Consider the following 19,090-nt stretch of genomic DNA (forward strand, 5'->3'; position numbering starts at 1 on the left):
GGGGAGGGGGGAGGGGTCAAGCCTCGAGACTGCACTGTGTCTTGTCTCTTCTTCGCCGTCTGTGTGTACGAGCGTATATTGTGTGCGAGTGCGAGAGTGATGCCTGCTGTACGGATGCTCGTAGGAGCACACCGTGATGGCCGGTGCCTGTTCTTGATCATTCCCGTATCTCTTGATGTTGATTTCGAAGAAGAAGGAAGAAATAGAGAAACGGACTCTTGGTCATGATGGGAATGTCCATCGCTCTTTCCTGCTATACACGCGTATGATTACTCGCACCTTCCCGGACAGATGCAGAGTATTACGACTGCCCTCTCTCGTGTCTTCTCTCTCTTGTCTTCTCTTGTCTTCCCTCTCTCTCTCTCTCTCCATGACCTCTTCTCTGACCCCTCATGGCTTCTCCGTCTACATGTACATGATGACGGCATGTCGGATCAAGGTGTACACGAGTAATCTGTACATGCATATATATATATCAATACACGAATACATGTAGACATCCATCCCGATACTTCGTACAGATCTGTACATCGCCACAGTACGGACTCTACCTGTACTCGTATATCCATCCCTACCTACATGGACGGTCCGCTTGATATCAGATCATTCCTCGGCAGACTCAGACCAACCCCCCCCCCCCCCCCCCCCCCCCTCCCCCCATTCTAACCCCCATCCCCAACATCCCCCCAGCATTCGCCATACAGTATCTTACATATTACCCCGTACACGAAACGGTCACTTTATGAGCCCTGATGGTACGTTGGCCTGATCCAGGCATTGCTTCCGAACCTGTTCCAGCATACTACACATGCATCACGAGTATACATAGAAAAGAGGACTGAGAAGAGAAGAAGAGAAAGAAAGAAGAAGAAAAGGAAAAAGAAAAAAAGGTCCAAACTTCCTCCTCCTCCTCCTCCTCCTCCGTCACTGATCTGTACCTCTCAACATCATCCCCAACAAAGTTTTTTGGGCTTGTCGGACCCACCTGGTCCCCACGCATTCGGCTTCTTCGTCACCGTTTCGTGGTCCAGGGGTCTCAGCGAATTTCCAGTCCCGTACTCTCCCACAGCTGCCAGAACCTTGCCACTGATACCCGCACAAGCGCATCTGTTATGTAGCTTCCCTAGCCTCCTCCTACGAGGGAGAGTCACAACTAACCAACCACCCACCAAACGGGCCTTGTCGAGTGCCAGCCTCCAGGCGCATACCACTCACTCTCACTCTATTGCAGATTACACGTGAAGCTAGCTGTTAGCTGGACCCCGGCTGAGCAGCGGATAATCCAGCTCATCCCATTGGTCAGCCTTGGCTGGTCCGGCGTGGCCAGAGACGTCAGGCTACGCCTCATGCACTCACTAGTACCTGGCCTATATTCCCGATTACATCCTCTGCGGCGGCGTAGCACTGATTACCGGTAATCCGTAGACGGAGAGGGACGATCCTGATTCATGAGATAGCCGGTGGATGCTCGTGGTCTTGATCCCTTCGGATACTCCGTACATATAATCTGTATATAATAAATATATATATATATGTGTGTGTGTGTGTGTATGTGTGTGTGTGTGTTTGCAACACTCGTACGATACTCCTCGGCATCCCATCATTCTTCTCCTTCTCTACCCGTCAATCTGCCATTCCGATCCTGCCATCACACACACTAATAAAACCAGGCCAAATCATACAATGACGCAATCCCCTCCTCTTCTCCCCCTCCTCCTCCTCCTCCTCAACAACAACAACAGCTACGACAACAACTTAATGGGGAAGAGGCAGAGAAAAACTACCTGACCCGGGGGACAGACACCGAAAAAAAGGGAGAGAAAAAAGAAAGAGAGAGACAGACCTCGGCTCACATCACATGCAGAAAAACCATTCGATTTTTCTTCTTTTTCTTTCCCCCCCTCCCCATCTATCAACTCTCTCTCTCCCTACCGTAATTACGACTCTCTTCCACTTCGAACATCTTGAACGGAAGGCACAATGTATCTGCAACTGTACATGCTTAGCCCCCCACACCCCAACAGAAACCCGGAACGAGGGTTCCCCTCCCCACCGAGCTACAAGCTAGTTACTAATCTGTACAGATTACAAGTTACTAGCTCATCCCGGCAGATCACGTGGCAGAATAGAAGTAATGCATTCTCTCCATCACCTCACTAGAGCTACTTATCACTCACGAGTACCACGGAATATTACTAAGCTACTATAACTGACAGTAACTTATCGGTACTCCGTACTCTCGACTCTCTCAGCCTCTCGCCTTCTCCGCTTCTCTCCACCACAGTCCACTCCTTTTTTTTTTTTTTTTTTCCTTCTTTTTTTCTTCTTCTACACTGCGAGAGTATCTGTACAGATTACATGCCGAAGTATACATATATACATGTATCCTGCAAGTTCTGTGAGCCACATTCGCATTGCCATAACCGGCCATCCCAAGCCCCCCCCATCGCCGTGGTGAAACCAAGCCAGGCGAGTCTTGGATGCAGCCACCCTCCGGCATTCCCACTCTTTCCCGCTGGGAGCACTCGACTGGCCAATCAGCCGACATGACGCTAACTAGCCGACGTGTGCCATGAAAGACAAGAAAACTTGTTGATACGTACGTTGTATCCGGATTCTACGATCCTACCACTACAGAACGTAGTATTGCTGCCACAGTCTATCTACCGTCTAGCAACAGACACTGCCAGAGGACTTGATCCGGTAACAGGTATATCAGTGCTCTCATCGCCTCGTCGTCAATATGCTCTCATATATACATACCTACGTGCTGTGTGCCTATTCTTCTTGCACTTCGGTCTCTGTACATTCCAAATCATGGCGCCTCGACTGTCCCAAGACAGTTCCACCTCTCATTTACGTCCTGGGTCTCTGCGAGAAGAAGAAGAAAAAACGCCGCCTTGAATCCCATGTATAACCTTCAAGAGGGCAGTATTGGAATAAAGCCTCCTTTGCTATATCCGCTCATGCGTGTATACAAATTGCATTTTCAATCATTGCCACCCAATTACAAAGGAAAGTGAGGGGGGGGAAGAAGAAGAAAAGGTCAGAGGAGAAGATTGAAACAGGAAAGAAAAGGAAATGAAAGAAGAAGGAAGATGAGAGAGAGGGGAATGAGCGTCCTGTACTTCGACGTCGTCGGCCGTCGTCGTCCGAGAAACCGTCACAAGGTGGCCACCTCGGACCGTCCAATCACTTGGAAATCATCGTCTAATCCCCTCTTCTCGAGGAGCTCGTAGTCGATGCTCACGTGCATGGCTCCCGCGCCGGTAAGAGAGTGGTCAAAGTCCACGTCAGAGTGCCCGTCGCTGGGCGGTGCCCGGGGCGTGGCGTCGTGTGTCGAAGATGAGCCCGCATACTCCCATCGGCTGACGTTGCCATCGACCTGGCACTCTTCCGCTTCCTCCGCCTCCTCCGCCTCCGTGTCGGCCTCTACCCTTGCGCCGGATGCGCCGCCCGTAGCGGTGGGCTCGGCATCGGCCTGTGCCGGCTCAACTTCTTCCGTCGTGCTCGCCGGATTGTCGTCCGATGGCAGCGGCGCCACCTCCCCAGCATCGGCACGGCCCTGCTGCTGTCCTGGCGCGCTGGCATCCCCGATTCCTCCCGCTTCCTTGGGGCCGGCAGCATCCGGCCTGCTGGCCTCGTATCGGTCATCGGCGTTTTCGACACCTGAAACTTCTCCCGGCTCATCTCGCCCCTCTGCTGTCGAGGCTGTGGCCTGAGAACTCTCGCCGCTCTCTCCTGGCGACCCGCCGCTCCCTGAATCAGGTGTCGTAGCGTTGTGCCCTGCATCGGCCCGAGGAGAGGCCTGGTCATTCTCAGCCTCCTCTCCTTCTGCCGTGCGCTGCACAGCGCCCTCGGCCGGCGCCGCATCACTGGGCATATCAGCGGCGGCGACACCGTCCTCCTCGGCACCAGAAGACGAAGCGGGTCCGAGGCACTCGTCAGCTTCGGGAACCATGACGGCCTCATCCCTTTCCAGGGATGAGAAGGGTGTCTGCTCCGCCCTTTGGCTGTCGGTGTATGCAGACGTGGCAGTCCCTTCGAGATCGACACTGTCTAGTAGAGGCCCCATATCCTTGGAGGCGCTGGGTGTGAGCTGCTGAGCCACCTGGTCGAACGGTGCCGCCTCCTCCCCGCCCGCGTCGCTGTAGGAGGGCCGGATGTTTCTGTTGGCCGACCAGGCGGGGTAGCTGTGGCGTCTGCGCCGCGACTGCCCATCTTCGCCGTCGTTGCCATCACCTTCGTATCCGTCGCCTCCGTCATCTTCGCAGTCGCTCGGGAGCGGGCTGGGCGGCGAGCGACCACGCGGGGCGTAGTGCCACGGCGGAACGGCGGGCACACAGGCAGCTCCCTGCTGCCACCAGTTGTACGACTGCGTGTTGGTACGTCCACGAGGGATTCCGTATGCGTTGCACTCGTCCTCGCCGGCCATCATGTCGTCGTCGACGTCGTCGTCGACATAGGCGTAGCCGGGGATCGATGCGACGTCCTCCTCTTCGACCGAGACGCGCAGTTCCGGCACGTCCTCGTTCGGGAAGAATGCGAGAAGGCCCGAGGCTTCGCGTCGCTTTCGTGGGTCGGCGCTCAGGCACGTGTCGGTCATGGCCCGGTACCACACAGGCACCTCGCATTCCGGGTCAAACGTCAGGGGTCGCCCCTCCCTCTCGGGCTCGTCCTCGCCCATGGCCAGGGCCCAGAGGACCATGCCCAGCTGGAAGAGGTCCGACTTGACGCCGATGTACATGGCGATGGAGTACTGCGACTCGATGAGCGGCGTCGCCTCCGGGGGCTCCCAGCCGACGGGGCATCCTCTCCTGTTGATGTCGATGATCTTGGCGTCGTCCTTGTCGTCGATGACAATGTTGGATAGGGTAAAGTCGCCCTGGACGAAGCCGGCATCGTGGATATCGGCAAGCCCACGGACGATCTGCCGGGCCCAGCGCTCCTTCAGGGACCACTGCAGGCCGACCCGGCGGTCCTTGCAGTGGTCGTAGAGGATGTCCACCAGGGAACCTCCGTCGGCGTACCTGATGAGGAGCCCCTTGACGTGGCGGTCCTCGTCGTCGACGACGAGGCCGTAGAAATCAATGACACTCTCGGAATCGGCGAGACTGCTGAGAGCATTGATCTCGTACATGAACTCATCGACGGTGTCGGGGCCGGGTATCTCCTTCTTGATGAGACCTTCGCCGGCCACCTTGACCTTGTATACGAAGCCCGACATGTGATGGTCAAAGACGATATCGCTCTCCCTGATGTGCGGGCAGGGGATATGGGCTACCTGGGCCACAGGGGGGAAGTGAATGATCTCCTAGAATCAAGAATGAGTTTCAATGGTTTACGGGTGACGTTGCGATAAAGAGGGCTAGCATGGCATGGGAAGAACTCACATTTCCATCCTCGACGACGTGAACGTGGAGCCTGTCGGCTATCGTCTCGAGCTTGAGGTTGGTGACGGTATCGTAGAAGCGAATCTCCTGCAGGCTCGTGCGGATATTCTCGTATATCCTGGAGTTCTTGTCACGCTGATACTTCATCTTCAAGAGCTCTGTCTCGAGGGAGTCGCGCGGGGCGTTGCGGTAGTCTACTGTGACGGTGACGCGGCGCCAGACGCTGCCGGCGCGGTACGAGACGAAGAACTTTTCCCGATTCGAGTGGTCCTTGTAACGCATGCTGAGGTTGAGGATCCAGGTCGTCTCGAGCTCGTGGCGGATCATGGCATCAAATTCGTGCTGGGAGCTCACGGCAGACTTGTCGTCGGGGATGGGGTCGTCGTCGTCATCGCCTTGATCCGAATCCAAGAATTCGCCAGCGGCGCCGAGATCACCGTTGAGTTCAACGTGCAGAGGCCACCCCGCAACAGGCTGACCTCTGACTTCGGACGCAGGGGACGCCTGGGGTTGTTCTGGAGCCTCTGACGTCTCAGGTCGTTCTGAAGCTTCTGGCTGCTCGAGTTCTTCAAGTTGCTCTGGCTCCTCTGACTCCTCTGGCTCCTCTGGCTCCTCTGGCGCCTCTGGCTCCTCTAGCGCCTCTGGCTGTCCTGGCTGTCCTGGCTGTCCTGGCTGTTCTGGGTCCTCTGGTTGTGGTAGATATGAATCGGCAAGGTTAGGATGGTGAATGGGATCCGCCTGCCTGGCCTCGGAATACGTGTCGAATACTCGCGAACGACGGTCGACAGACATGGCTCTCCTCTCGTCTCCGGATGGTCTGACGGGATGAAGACGGCTCCTCTCCTCGGAAAGCCGGCGTGCGAATGTCTGGGTTCGCGGGAGACCGGGGATGACACTCCTGGATATACGACCGCCTTTGCGGGGAGGTAGTGGGTTATCCAGCTTTGGGTGATCAGGATATGCATCCTCTTCAGGCCGGGATACGCCGATGGCTGGCGGCGCTGCCACGGGTTGCGTTTGCGGTCCATCGCACTGCGCCATGGCGTTCTGGTGAGCCAGAGAGCCCGTGCTGCGGAGAAGCGGTCAGAGCTAGGTGAGGGGGACGGTGATGTCTGAAGCCACGCAGGACCAATGTGGCCGTTAAGAGAGAGTGCCGAGGTGCGATGTGGAGGATGCGACCGAAGGTAGACGGTCTTTCTCGTCCTCTACCTCTTCTTTTCCCCTTTCCCTTCAGAGAGAGGGAAGCAATTGGCGGAAAGGCGTGGGCGTTGGTGTGATGTAGAATAAGCGCCTAAAGAGGGGTCCAAGTAGCTGGCGGGCGGATCATATGTGATTGCTCGTATAGGCAAGACGAGAGAGAGCGAAGATGAAGTAATCTGTTTCGAATATTGGTGTCTGGAGATGGTCTGGGCAGTCCAGAGCAGGTCAATTCAACAAATTGAAGGACGATATCCTTGAAAATAAGAAAGAAGAAGAAAGAATCGTTGGTAAGACAGAGAGAAGTTGAGGAGGAGAATGAGCACGGAACAATCTTGGTATCGTGAAGTGGTGGTAGCGCTAGAGCCCGATGCCGGTGGGGTAGAGGATGTGGTGCTGTGTATGTGTGCGGTGCTACGTCGATAGGGCAGGGAGAAGTTGACGACGCGGATGGATGGTGCTCGTGCAGCGGCAAGAGAAATGGTTTGGGTTGGCAGATAAGGCCGAGAGAGTTGACGAGAAGAGGGAAGCAGGAAAGAACAGATGGATGGACTGCGAGAGACGACAGGTTGGAGGGAGCAGGTCGGGCGTAAGAAACGGGCGGATGCGTGAAGGTGGAGGAGGTACTCCGTACAGCTGCTGCTAAGCCGAAGTGGTCTACTGGAGGTGGCTGGCGAGATGCATATCCTCACAGAGGGATCCGACCACTGCTGTCTGAAGCGTAGAGGCTGCAGTGGGGGGAGCCGGTGGGAAGAAGGTGGGAAGAAGGAGCCCGTGAGAAGAGCCGGCGGGAAGAGCAGGCGGGAACGATTGTCACGGATGATGCTGTGGGTGGACTGGACTGAGGTGTGGTCTGGGGTGGTGATGCCCTTGCCGCTTGCCTCTGCTATTGGCAAGATGTTACTAGCTGTGACGACGTAGCGATGCGCATGTATCATTACAGAGTAGGCATCGGGTGCTGGATGATGTTCCAAGGTGTCTAGCCGTCATCCTCAGCGCTGGTCATGGACTCAAATGGGTCACTGCCCGCATGTGCGGATACATGTACAGATGTAATATACTAATCCGTACATCTTGCTCCGTAATACAGCGTGCACAGTATGAGCAGCCTGCTGCCGCTGCTGCTGCTGCTGCTGGTTGGTACTGCCTGCCAGCTGGCACCACTTTGAAGATCCATGCCAGCAGTCGCTGTGAGTGCGCTGTGAGTGCGCTGTGAATGCGCTGCGAGTACTCGTACGGACGAGCGATACTTGATACATGCTATCACATCATCAGCTGGAGTGCCCATTGCTACCGCTACACCGGTACCTTGTCGGCAGGTGCATGGGCTCTTTCCCTCACAGTATCGTGATCTACCAGCAGCTCCTTCCCCTCCCACCGCTCCCTCGCACATAAAATCACGAGCTTTCAGGGTGAAGGGGAAAGAGCAGACGAGAGAAGGGTCGTTGCCCGTCTCAGCATCATGCTGCGGGCAATCATCCTCCTCCTATCATGGCTGGGAGGTCCGGGAACCAGCACGCTGTAAGGCAGTATTATCGTTATCTGGCAAGCCACCTGGCTGCTTGGCAACCCGTCATCACCTGGGATCGGAGATGGTGCTTGGGATTGAGAGTGAGGAAGAGACGAGAGAGACGAGATGCCCAATTGCCAAGGGTCTGTCGGAGTTATGCACCACGTCCTCCGTGATCATCCCCATAGAATTCGCCTCGGTGGTCTCTCTCTCTCGCTCTCTCTCTCTCTCTGCCTTGGGCCTTGACCGCAAACCCGATGGCGGCGGTGAGTGCATCCAACAAGCTCCATGGGCCGCCATGTGGGACGGAAGTCTTGGTAGCGTGACGTTAGCAGCTTCGAGTTCCTACCTGCGGCGTTATGCGCCAACGTACGGTTAGTATGTATGCATCGTACTCGCTGTCTACGAGTATATGCACCAGTACGGGTATGCACAATAATCTCACGGTGAAAGACTGTCCCTCACGTGCTGTCGTGCGCACTCTGTCTTGTCTACTGAATTACTGCCATACTCGTATCGTACTATTTATTACCAAGTGTGCCAATAGCATGACCGTTACATGACGACTGTAATGATGCCCAATCGCGCGCAGAAGCGTCCCCAAGTCCATGGATTGAGAGGAAGAAACCGCTGCTGTGGGACGAGACTGCAGCCCTAGAATCCTCGACGCTCCTTGCCCTCCATGCTGTTACAGCCTACCTACCTACTATCGGGCCTGTGATACTAATTCTTCTGCCTTGCTCCTGCCCATGATCCTGCAGTGCTCCTGCCTTCCAGAATGATACATCTCATCACCTGACTGTAGCCTCTTTGACTAAGCCTCAAATGTCGTGCTCTCTCTCTCTCTCTTCAAATCAATCCTCACACAATTGATTGAGAACCATCCGGGCTCTCTCCTCTCTCCTCACGCCTCTATCCATTCAGCGACTCCCGTTGACCTTGTCGCTGCCAGCACAGGTCGAAACCACATTGCGGCACCGGGTATCGACTTATCAGCACTATTGAACCATTGGGCTATCAGTGTCACCCCATCTCAATCGAATGCATTCCAACCCTGTAATATCGATCTGCGAATCGCCCCGCGCCCAAACATGCCTGATGAGTTGTCTGGTCCAGCCCGAGAGGCCCACCACACCACCATGACCACCACCCACGTCCTACGAGCAGGCTGCGAGTACAGGCAGAGTGCTCGTATCATTACGCGCAGAATAGCAGAAGATGTGTGCTGCTGTCCCCCAAGGTCCTCTCTCATTGATCAGAAAACTACCGAGCGATACCACATCTCTACTCGCCCGTGGCCCTATTACTCTCGTAAGACAGAACACGCCCATACGTTGTAACGGCTTCCCCTCATACGAACCTTTCCAAAGTTTTGCCCCTCTTCATCCGACAGCTCCAGAGCACCACCAGCCACCCACTCAAGATTGTCGGTTGTGAGCCATCAATGACGCCTACTCTGTTGTCCAATGGAGCCAACGCATCGTTCAGAAAACCCCACGCAGATGATCCCACCAAACCTCATGGCCGAATCGAGAAGCAGACGGATGCGAGATAGGACCCGGCAGCCAGATGAGAGGAGATCCATTACGAATATGGGGCCGTAATCACTCTATTTCTATGAACAGAGCAATTTTCCTCGTGTGTCCAGGTTCCCCCTCCCCGCCCTGCCAACGGCCCAAATGCGCGGCTTTCGCCGCCATGACTGAATGAGGACAATAATCTTCCAACCTGCCGCAACGCCACCCTCCCCTTCTCCCTTCCATATCCCCTTCTGTCTCTTTTGTTCTGTCCCCGAGGCTTTCCTACTTTCCTCACTTTGGGCATCAAACTCCATTCATTGGGCCACGTACGGAGGTGACATATTACTGTACGATATTTCGCCTCGAAACTGAGTAGCATCACCACTCCTGCTACACGACTATGACGACGGTTACTACTGCGTACTACTACTATTACCATTACTACCACTGCTACCACTACCACTGCTTACTACTACTACTGCCGCCGCCGCCGCTGCTGCTGCTGCTACTACTACTACTACTACTACTACTACTACTACTGAGTAGCTGCCCCCGTTTAGCTGCAGCCCCAGCAGTCAACTGCTTGCAGCAACATCTTCAATGCCATGACGTTCAATGCCATCATGTTCAATGCCATCACGGGTTGGTTGGTTACCTGCCTACGGAATACGAATACTCGTCATGATACGACCCATCATCCCTGATGACGAGCAGAGCCAACTCACAAGTTAGCAGGGAGTCAGCAGTCGTGGGCAATCAAATCGTCATATCTAACCTGGTCGTTAATACCGAGACGCTAGGCTCGTCCCGTCCGTCTCACTGACTAATAGTAATACTTTGGTCATGGGCCATGGCGTGGTGAATAGATGAAGGGGTGGCTAACATGACTTGCTCATACGAGTAGAAGACAAAAAAACCTCCGTAGACTTAGAAAGGCATAAGAGCATCAGTGTTGAGGAGAGATTTGTTATAGTCTCTCTCTCTCTCTCTTCTTTCTCTCTTTCTTTCTTTCTTCTTTCCTTCCCATTTCACTTCTCATTTCCTTTCTTTGGAGGTGAGAAATGCCTTCCCCCCCTCCCTTTTCACTCTCGTAGAACCCATAGTTCAGTATGTTTTGAGGAGAGAAATGTTTGATTTTAATTATCACACAATACAGCTACACATACACATCTAGATATACCAGATTCCACAACTCTCTCACCCACATATATCCTCCTCGTTTTTTTTCTACTTCTTCTTTCTTTTTTCTTTTTTTTGTACAGTAGAGATGATGACATATTGAACCAACAATGATGGATTGATGCTTTGACAAAAAAAGATAAGAGAAAAAAAGGGGGGGGAGGGACACGAGAAAAAAAGAGGAGATGAGAATTCCCACATCTACACATCGAGAGAAAATGCACATCTTTCTCTTCTTCCTTCCCTACTCCTCATCATTCGATGACTTCTCATCCTCGCCATTCTTCTTGACCCACTCGGCAATCTTACACGTGTTGGCCTTTTCCCTGTCGAGGTTGGGAAAGACAATGTCAAAGACGTCGTTGTACCACTCTACCGGGTGGCCCTCGATGCCATTCTTAATGTTCTGCGGAGTACATGTTAGCAGGGGAATGGGAACCTGAAAGCTCGAAAACAGAGAGAGAGAGAGAGAGAGAGAGGAAGACAGGTAGTAGCAGCAGAAAGGGTCGTAACCGGGGGAGAAAGAAAAATACGTACCTCCGGAAGCTCGAGCCAGTCAGACAGATTGTCCTTGGGAAAGATGACGGTGGTGCAGCCGGCCCTCCTGGCGGCGACCGTCTTCTCCCGAAGGCCGCCGATGCGGAGCACCTTGCCGGTGAGGGTCAGCTCGCCCGTCATGGCGACGGTCGGGTTGACGGGGGCGTCCAGGGCGAGCGACAGTAACGAGGTGGCCATGGTGATGCCGGCCGATGGGCCGTCCTTGGGCACGGCGCCGTCGGGCATGTGCATGTGCATCCTGGCCTTGTCGAAGAAGTGGTTGTCCGGGAAGTTGGCCAGGGCGAATGACTTGGCGAACGAGTAGGCGATGGTCGTCGACTCCTTCATGACCGTCTTGATGTTGCCCGTGATCTCGAGACCCGGCCGGCTGGACGGGCGCAGGGGAGCCTGCAGGATCGACTCGGTGTACATGGCCGAGCCGCCGAGCTGGGTCCACGCCAGACCCATGGCCACGCCCGGCGGGCTGACCTCGTAGAGACGGTCCGACGTGAAGACGGGCGGGCCTATGTAGTCCGTCAGGTTGGTCTTGTCGATGGCCACGTGCACGCTGTCCGGGACGCGGAGCGCCTTGCGGGGCCTGTCCGTCGTGCCGCCCGAGCTGGTGCCGGTGCTCTCGGCGCTGCTGCTGCTGCTGCTGGTCGCTTCGCTCTCCGGCGACGCCTCCAGCGCCGACTTGCCCTCCTCGGTCAGGGCCTCCTCCTCGGGGAGGACGTCCTCGCCAAGCTCCTGCACGATCTTGAGCGCAGACTTGCGGTACACCTTCTCGATCTGCTTCTTGAGGTTGCGCACGCCCGACTCGCGGCAGTACGACTTGATGAGCTCCTCGATGGCCTCCTCGGTCAGGTCCACGTCTGCGTTCTGCAGGCCGGCCGCCTCCTTGGCGGCCGGCGCCAGGTACTTCTGCGCAATGGCCTTCTTCTCGTCCGCCACGTACCCCGAGAGGTCGATGAGCTCCATGCGGTCCAGCAGGGGGCGCGGGATCGTGTCCGTCATGTTGGCCGTGCACACGAACAGGACCTTGGACAGGTCCACCGGCACGTCGAGGTAGTGGTCCAGGAACGAGTTGTTCTGCTCCGGGTCCAGCAGCTCCAGGAGCGCCGACGACGGGTCGCCCTGGTAGCCCTTGCCGATCTTGTCCACCTCGTCGATGAGCACCAGCGGGTTCTCCGTCTGGCACTTCTTGAGCGCCTGGATGATGCGGCCGGGCAGCGCGCCGACGTACGTCCTCCTGTGGCCCTTGATCTCGGCAACGTCCGTCAGCCCGCCCACGCTGAACCTGTAGTACTGGCGGTTCAGCGCGCGGGCGATGGACTTGCCGATGCTCGTCTTGCCCACGCCGGGCGGGCCCACGAAGCACAGGATCTTGCCCTCGACCGTGCCGCGGAGCTTGCCCACGGCGATGAACTCGAGGATGCGGTCCTTGACGTCCTGCAGCCCGTAGTGGTCCTCGTCCAACACCTTCTGCGCGTTGGGGATGCCGAAGTTCTCGGCGCTCCTCTGGCCCCACGGGATCTGCGTCAGCCAGTCCAGGTAGTTGCGCGTCACGTTGAACTCGGACGCCGCCGTCTCCAGGTGGGCCAGCTTGTTGAGCTCCTCGTCAAACACCTTGCGGACCGCGTCCGGCATGGCCAGGCTGTTGGCCTTGTCCTTGAACTTCTCCACCAGCTTCTCCTTGCCGTCCGACTCGAGGCCCAGCTCGCGCCGGATGCCCTTCATCTGCTCCATAAGCCAGTACTCGCGCTGGCGCTTGCTGATCTTCTGCTCAACGTCCTTGGTGATCTTGGACTGCAGCTGCGCATTCATCAGCTCCTTCTTGAGCACCGTCAGCGCCTTCTGCATCCTCTCCTCGACGTTCATGCACGACAGCACCTCCTGCAGCTCCGTCTGGTCGCCCGACGACACCGCCGCCGCGAAGTCGGCCAGCTTGGCCGGTTCCGACGTCACGTTGCCTGTCGACTGGCTCATGGAAAAGGTCGAGATCTGGTCGCGGAACAGGTTGTTCATCGTCGCCACCTCCTTGAACACGTTGACGATCTCGTTGGTCACGGCCCGGATCACCGGGCTCTTGGGGTCGTAGGCCTCCTCCGCCATGTTCTCAACGTTGACGAGGCTCACGGGGTATCTCTTGAGGAAGGATGTCGGCTCGTACTTCTCGGCCTGCTGGTCGGGTTTCTTCTCGACGGCACCCTTCTCGAAGCTGGCCACGGCGTCTCCCTTCTTGCTGTCCGGCGTCGGCTCGTCGCGCGCGGGCTTCTGGGGGATAGGTTCAGGCGCCGCTGCCGGGTCCGAAGCCTCCTCGATCGTCTTGGCGGTGCCGGGGGCGGCGGCGTCCTTGGCCTCCTTGGCCTCCTTAGCCTCGGGCGCGATCAGGCTCGACAGCTTGATCCTGCGGTGGGGGTAGAGGATAGCCGTCAGGGCACCCTCCTGGCCGTGGATGGGGAAGGCGCTGGTGATCTGGGCAAAGACGCCGACGTCGTAGACGTCGTCAACGTTGCGGATCACGTCGTCGTCGTGGTTCTCATCCTTGAAGAGGAAGGCGCCAACGTACGGCTGGCCGCGCTTGATGGACTCGGTGATGGCCGAGGCCACCTCGGGATCCTTGATGGTGATGGCCTTGTAGAAGCCCGGGAACAACGGCCTCCGCGCTATCGGTATGGCCAGGACCTGGGGGTATACATCGGGGACTACGGGCTTCGCGAGCGCTCGATCAGAGGACTTCTTCCCCTTCTTGCCGCCGCCGCCGCTGTTGCTGCTGCCACCGTCGGAGCCCTCGCCGCCGTTCCCGGCCGCACTGCTGCCCTTGGCATCCTGTGACGAGGACTGAGCGCCGCCTTCGGACTTGGCAGAGGAGGCATTCGAGTCGAAGTTCTTGTTCTCCACAGCATCCTTGGCCCTGTTCTCCCGGTTGAGTTTGGCCTCTTCGTCGGATAAGGGCTCGGTAGACTCGACGGACGAGTCGAAGAAGCTCTTGCCCTTGTCCTTGTCGCGGTTATCTTTAGCGAGCCTTGCGGCAGTTGAGAAGGAGGCTGCGGCCAAGCCAGGTGCCCGGGTGGGCGGCAGACGTCGGCTGCAGATGTGTGGGCACCTGTAGGCGGGATTGCTGGATGCCCACGTGCTCACGGAGACGACACGCGAAGAGGCCCTCCCGGACTGGAGGAGGAGGCGCCCTGATGCGCGAGACCGTGGAATCATTGCTGGAAGGAGCCTCTAAGGGGAAGAAGGAGCTTCCCGAGTTCGGATCTTGGCTCGGTCGAAGGGATAGGAAGCGGTTGGAATCGGACGTAACCAGCGGCCACCAGAGGGTGCGCTAGTTGGGAGCGAAGAGGAAGGTGGAGGGGGGATTTAAGAAGTATACTAAGGGGAGAGGGGAGAGAGAGAGGGAGGGATGAGGNAGGGAGGGGGGGGGGGGGGGGGGGGGGGGGGTAAGAGGGAGAGTGTGTGCCAGGAATCAGAATGAAGCCAATCGCCTAGCTTGTCACGGATAGGGAGGACAGGTAAACGATGGATTGATAGAGGTCTAGGAGAAACCAATACCGCCCGCATTAGTAAGGAAACTCAAGATGTCGACGCGGCGCGAGCTCGGAGCTTGCAGGCCGAATTATTGTTACCCCATTGTTCGGGATTCATAGGGCATCGGTAAATAGACGGGTAAATAGACTGGTTGAATCGCCATGTTTCTCTCACATTCTCTCGATTATTACGCTATCACACTCCGTTCTACTATTGTACCGTTGTTTCTACAGATTAGTAGTATTATTATTAGTAGCACCACCTGTCGGTTATAGCATGTACTGAGGCCTGTCTGTGCCTGTTCTGTATTAATAATAACTGATAGCTCCGTCTCCGTCCACGAGCTTAACCCCCCTGGTCTCATCTCGCATGTTACATACACATCTACTCCGTACGAACAGACTCATGCAGTTCATCCTCTCATCAATGAGATAACTCATCAATACCCTTTAATGGACATTGCATGATACACTTCAAACCTCCCGCTTGGGAGACAGACAGTCTCTTCCTCACCGTTCTCCGTACGGTTGCAGCCATGGGAAAATAGTGGAGAAGACGGACCAAAAAAAATCCCCCCCCCCCCCAAGAAGAGCTTGAAGCCTTGCCTCGCTCCCCCCACATTGACATATATCTCACCAATCCACTACGCAGTGACGCATCATACAGACCACATCACATCTGCACTGCACCGTCTCCGTCACAAGCAATATCAGCTCATCTAGAAGGGAGAGATCCAGGCAGGTTCGGCCTCATCGATCTTCTCATCATGCCAGCAGAGACCCCACACGAGGAAGGCGTGGAATCGTCACTGTCCAAGCTCTCACTCGACCCCACCTCCAAGTCTCCCACCAAGAAGTCCAGGTCCAGGAAGCCGTCCAGGAAGGTCGTTGTCGACTCTTGGGAAGATGAGGATCTCTCGGGTGATGATGCAGAGGAGCAGGTGGTGGAGGAGGAGGTGGAGAGACCCTTGACGGCGACGACCACGACCACGACCACGACCACGACGGGTGCCACATCCGTGCGAACGCCAAATGTCCCGTCGCCTCCGCCACCGGCACCCTTCCCACCGGCATCGTCATCCTCGTCACCAGGTCCGGGCCCCAGCACCGCACGGTCCAGGCCCCAGGCCACCGACTTGGAGCGCAGACCCGAGAAGACGGACGCCGTCGCTCGGCGCATGATCGCCGCCGGGCTGGGGCTCAAGATGCCCAAGCTGACAGAGGAGCAGAGAGGGTACCAAAAGTCTGTCAGGGAGCAGGAGAGAAAGAGGAGGGATCAGGAGAAGGCTGCAGAGCAGAGACGTAGAGAAGAAGCAGAGCGCGCCAAGGCTTCCGTGTGGGACGATTGAATCGGCAGAGACAGAGAGGGACAAGGAAAGGAAGAAGGAGAAGGAGAAGGAGAAGGAGGAGAGAAACGGTCGTGCTGCTGATATCTTTCACTTCATGTGTGTGCAATGTGTACATCTCTATCTTCTGTAACTGTCAAGTACTCTCTAGGTGTGTATCTCTGCCCTGCTTAGACCGCATCGCGAGACCGCTACGCGTACGCCTTCTGCACCGAGGGCAGAGCGCTGATCCTCTTGAACCAGGCGACGAAGTTGGGGTACGTCTTCTCGACCTCGTACTTCTCCCAGATGGTGGTGAGGAAGTAGTTGGGTAAGGAGACGATGCGGCTCCAGGGGTAAAAGGCAATGTCGACATAGGTGCTGGCAATGGAGAGGACGGGTTTAATCAGTCGGGTGTGCAGACGATGCATAGGAAGGGGGGACCTGGCGGGATCGGCACATACAGCTTTCCACCGACAAAGTACTCCTTCCCCTCGAGGAGGTTGTCGACGACGCCGAGGACACGGAGGAGCTGTTCGTTGTAGCGCTCGGTGGCCGAGGGGGCCTCCTTGTCAAACTTCTGGAACCACACGGCCTGGCCAAAGTAGGGGCCCTGACCAGACATCTGGAAGTGCAGGAGCTGCTTGAGCGCCCACTTGTCGGCCGTGTTGGTGGCGCCGACCTTGTTCTCCTTGTCGTACGTCTCGACGATGTACTCGAGAATGGCACCCGACTCCCAGATTGTCAGGCCGGTGTTGGGGTCCTCGATGGCCGGGACGCGGCCGTTGGGGTTGATCTTGACAAAGGATTCTTCCTTGGGGTTGGAGATTTTGATCTTTCGTGTTGTGTTAGCACCATGTATGCCATGCAGGCACGTACTCCCTCGACATGTTCCACTTGTATGTGTGCGTGCGTGCGTGTGTGCATGGAGTCTTCTCACATCTTCATACGGGAGGCCGAGCTCGTTCAGGAGAATGACCACCTTGTAAGGATTGGGACCAGAACCGCCGTCTTGGTCGACGCCATACCCGGTGTCAGCCAGCTGGTCGGATTCGGAGAAGGGGAGCCTTTTACGTACGGGTGTACACTTTGAGGGGCTTGATCTCGGACGTCATCGTGCCTGTTGCTGCTGATTCTCGCCTGTCGAGTGGAGCGTGCAGATGCGATTCGCTATGAGAGATGGTGGGATTGCTGATGATGTTGTGAGAGCAAGAGAGGAGAGATGTACTATGAGATGAGGGTGAGGGAAAGTCTACTTCATATAGTCTGCTACGGCCTCCACATTCAATACCTCGACATCTCGGAATGCCGGAATGCTGAAAACATATTAGTTTCGTAATAACATCAACAGCAGCTGCATACATTCAAGGTACCATGTATGGTCAGTAGAGGGGCACAAAGAGAGGGGCAGAGCCAAGACCGGAGTTTGGGAGTTGGTTACATCATCAAGGCCTCTTTGCTTCGCTCGATTGAATAATAAAACGTCAATAATTACTAAGATAATATCTGTTGACCGGTCGGAGTACGCAATTGGGAATTATCGTGGCGTCTTTTTTTTCTCTCTCTCTTCATCTAGTTCTTTTATCTTCTAGTTCTTTGATCTTCTAGTCCTAGTCCTTTTATCTTCTAGTCCTTTTATCTTTCTGCCCCCCCCCCCCCCGCCGAAATTGTTGTTACGGTTATTGTCGTCATCGTCGACTACTGAGTGATGCCAATGGAACAGTCGTGCGGCATCATCGGGATCGTCGCCACAAAAGCTGCAGAGGAATGTCCGATGCAAGACGATTCGAGACGAATGCAACTCGTCCCTACATGTGCATGTACCCGACAGCATCAGCAAAAGGGGAGCACCTTTCCTTGACGCACCAACACAACCTCAGACTGCTCGCCCCGATCACCGTGAGACCTCCTCGTCACGACGTCGAGATCGCCCAATCCCCCATCAGCAGCCCTGTGATTCCACATCAGCTGCATCACTCTCCCCTCAGCATCGCAGCAGGCGTATCCCATGGGCCACCGGCTGCGACCCAGCGAGTCGCGCACCCCCTTCGTGGCCGGCCTCTGGCCCACGAGCAGGCCCATGACATTGGCGTTGGCATTGCCGCCGTCGCTGCCCCCGCCGGTACCCCTCCAGCCGGGCGGCGCGCTGGCAAAGGCCCCCTCGAGCTCGCGTACGAGGTTGGGTCCCACGCGCTGAGCGCCGCCCTTGCACTGGACGAGGAGGCGCAGGGCCGTCCCCGTCGTCGGAGGCGTCCACGTCCCCAGGAGGTCGGTGCCGTAGTCGCCTGCGCCGCCTACGCGCACGAGGTGGAAGCCGTAGCGTGAAAGGGCCGCTGCGACCTGGTACTCGTAGCGGGTGCCTACGTAGACGGTTGATCGGGGGTCCAGACCCGTCCGCTCAGCGTAGCCGACGAATGTCTCTAGGCTGTTGTGAGGGGACTTGGCTGCCGCAGAGGGGTAGATGAGCTTGCTGGCGTCGTTGCTGCTCCTGTTCTCGTGCTTGCTGTGGCTGTTGCTGCTGCTGCTATCTGAAGAGGAAGCACCCGTCGAGGACGTCCTTCGAGGAGGCCATGATGATCGTGGTGATGATAGTGACGGTGTCGGTGCCACTCGCCGTTGTGCCGCGATGGCGATGCGCGATGCGATAGGTCGCACGTTTCCAGCTGGCGTGACTCCGGCAAGCATGTTTGCCCGCTTGGTCCGGTCGTGTTGTTGATGGGATGAACCGGTTTGACTGTCGAGGTTAGGTGAGACCCTTGTCAATAGTCATCTTCTCTAACTCTATGGAGGGAATCGTTTCATCATCTTCCTGACACCCAAACACACACACACACACACACACACACACACGCAGACAGCCGTAGAACGAACAGATGCGAGGACGCAGAACTTGCAACGG

The 19,090-nt window shown here is 56.4% G+C and overlaps 5 protein-coding genes across 5 annotated transcripts; 1 reads left to right on the forward strand and 4 right to left on the reverse strand.

The window, feature by feature from the left end:
- Positions 1-3,163: 3,163 nt before the first annotated feature.
- GMORB2_0325 (STYKc) lies at positions 3,164-6,434 on the reverse strand (the record flags this gene model as incomplete). Its single annotated transcript, XM_035462311.1, has 2 exons — positions 3,164-5,314; positions 5,394-6,434. 2 exons carry the CDS (start codon positions 6,432-6,434, stop codon positions 3,164-3,166), a joined length of 3,192 nt encoding a protein of 1,063 aa, XP_035325241.1.
- Positions 6,435-11,043: 4,609 nt separating this feature from the next.
- GMORB2_0326 (ATP-dependent Lon protease) lies at positions 11,044-14,549 on the reverse strand (the record flags this gene model as incomplete). Its single annotated transcript, XM_035462312.1, has 2 exons — positions 11,044-11,205; positions 11,337-14,549. 2 exons carry the CDS (start codon positions 14,547-14,549, stop codon positions 11,044-11,046), a joined length of 3,375 nt encoding a protein of 1,124 aa, XP_035325242.1.
- Positions 14,550-15,633: 1,084 nt separating this feature from the next.
- Positions 15,634-16,215, forward strand: GMORB2_0327 (uncharacterized protein; the record flags this gene model as incomplete). Its single annotated transcript, XM_035462313.1, has 1 exon — positions 15,634-16,215. One exon carries the CDS (start codon positions 15,634-15,636, stop codon positions 16,213-16,215), a length of 582 nt encoding a protein of 193 aa, XP_035325243.1.
- A 188-nt stretch (positions 16,216-16,403) lies between these two features.
- Positions 16,404-17,306, reverse strand: GMORB2_0328 (glutathione S-transferase; the record flags this gene model as incomplete). The annotated part of the gene is made up of 4 exons (XM_035462314.1): positions 16,404-16,572; positions 16,656-17,026; positions 17,132-17,202; positions 17,270-17,306. 4 exons carry the CDS (start codon positions 17,304-17,306, stop codon positions 16,404-16,406), a joined length of 648 nt encoding a protein of 215 aa, XP_035325244.1.
- A 718-nt stretch (positions 17,307-18,024) lies between these two features.
- Positions 18,025-18,763, reverse strand: GMORB2_0329 (Protein of unknown function (DUF2034); the record flags this gene model as incomplete). Its single annotated transcript, XM_035462315.1, has 2 exons — positions 18,025-18,700; positions 18,735-18,763. The coding sequence occupies 2 exons, from the start codon at positions 18,761-18,763 to the stop codon at positions 18,025-18,027; spliced, it is 705 nt and encodes a 234-aa protein (XP_035325245.1).
- Positions 18,764-19,090: the final 327 nt, after the last annotated feature.

This window comes from Geosmithia morbida (assembly GCF_012550715.1).
Source record: "Geosmithia morbida isolate 1262 chromosome Unknown scaffold_0, whole genome shotgun sequence".
Taxonomy (NCBI): domain Eukaryota; kingdom Fungi; phylum Ascomycota; class Sordariomycetes; order Hypocreales; family Bionectriaceae; genus Geosmithia; species Geosmithia morbida.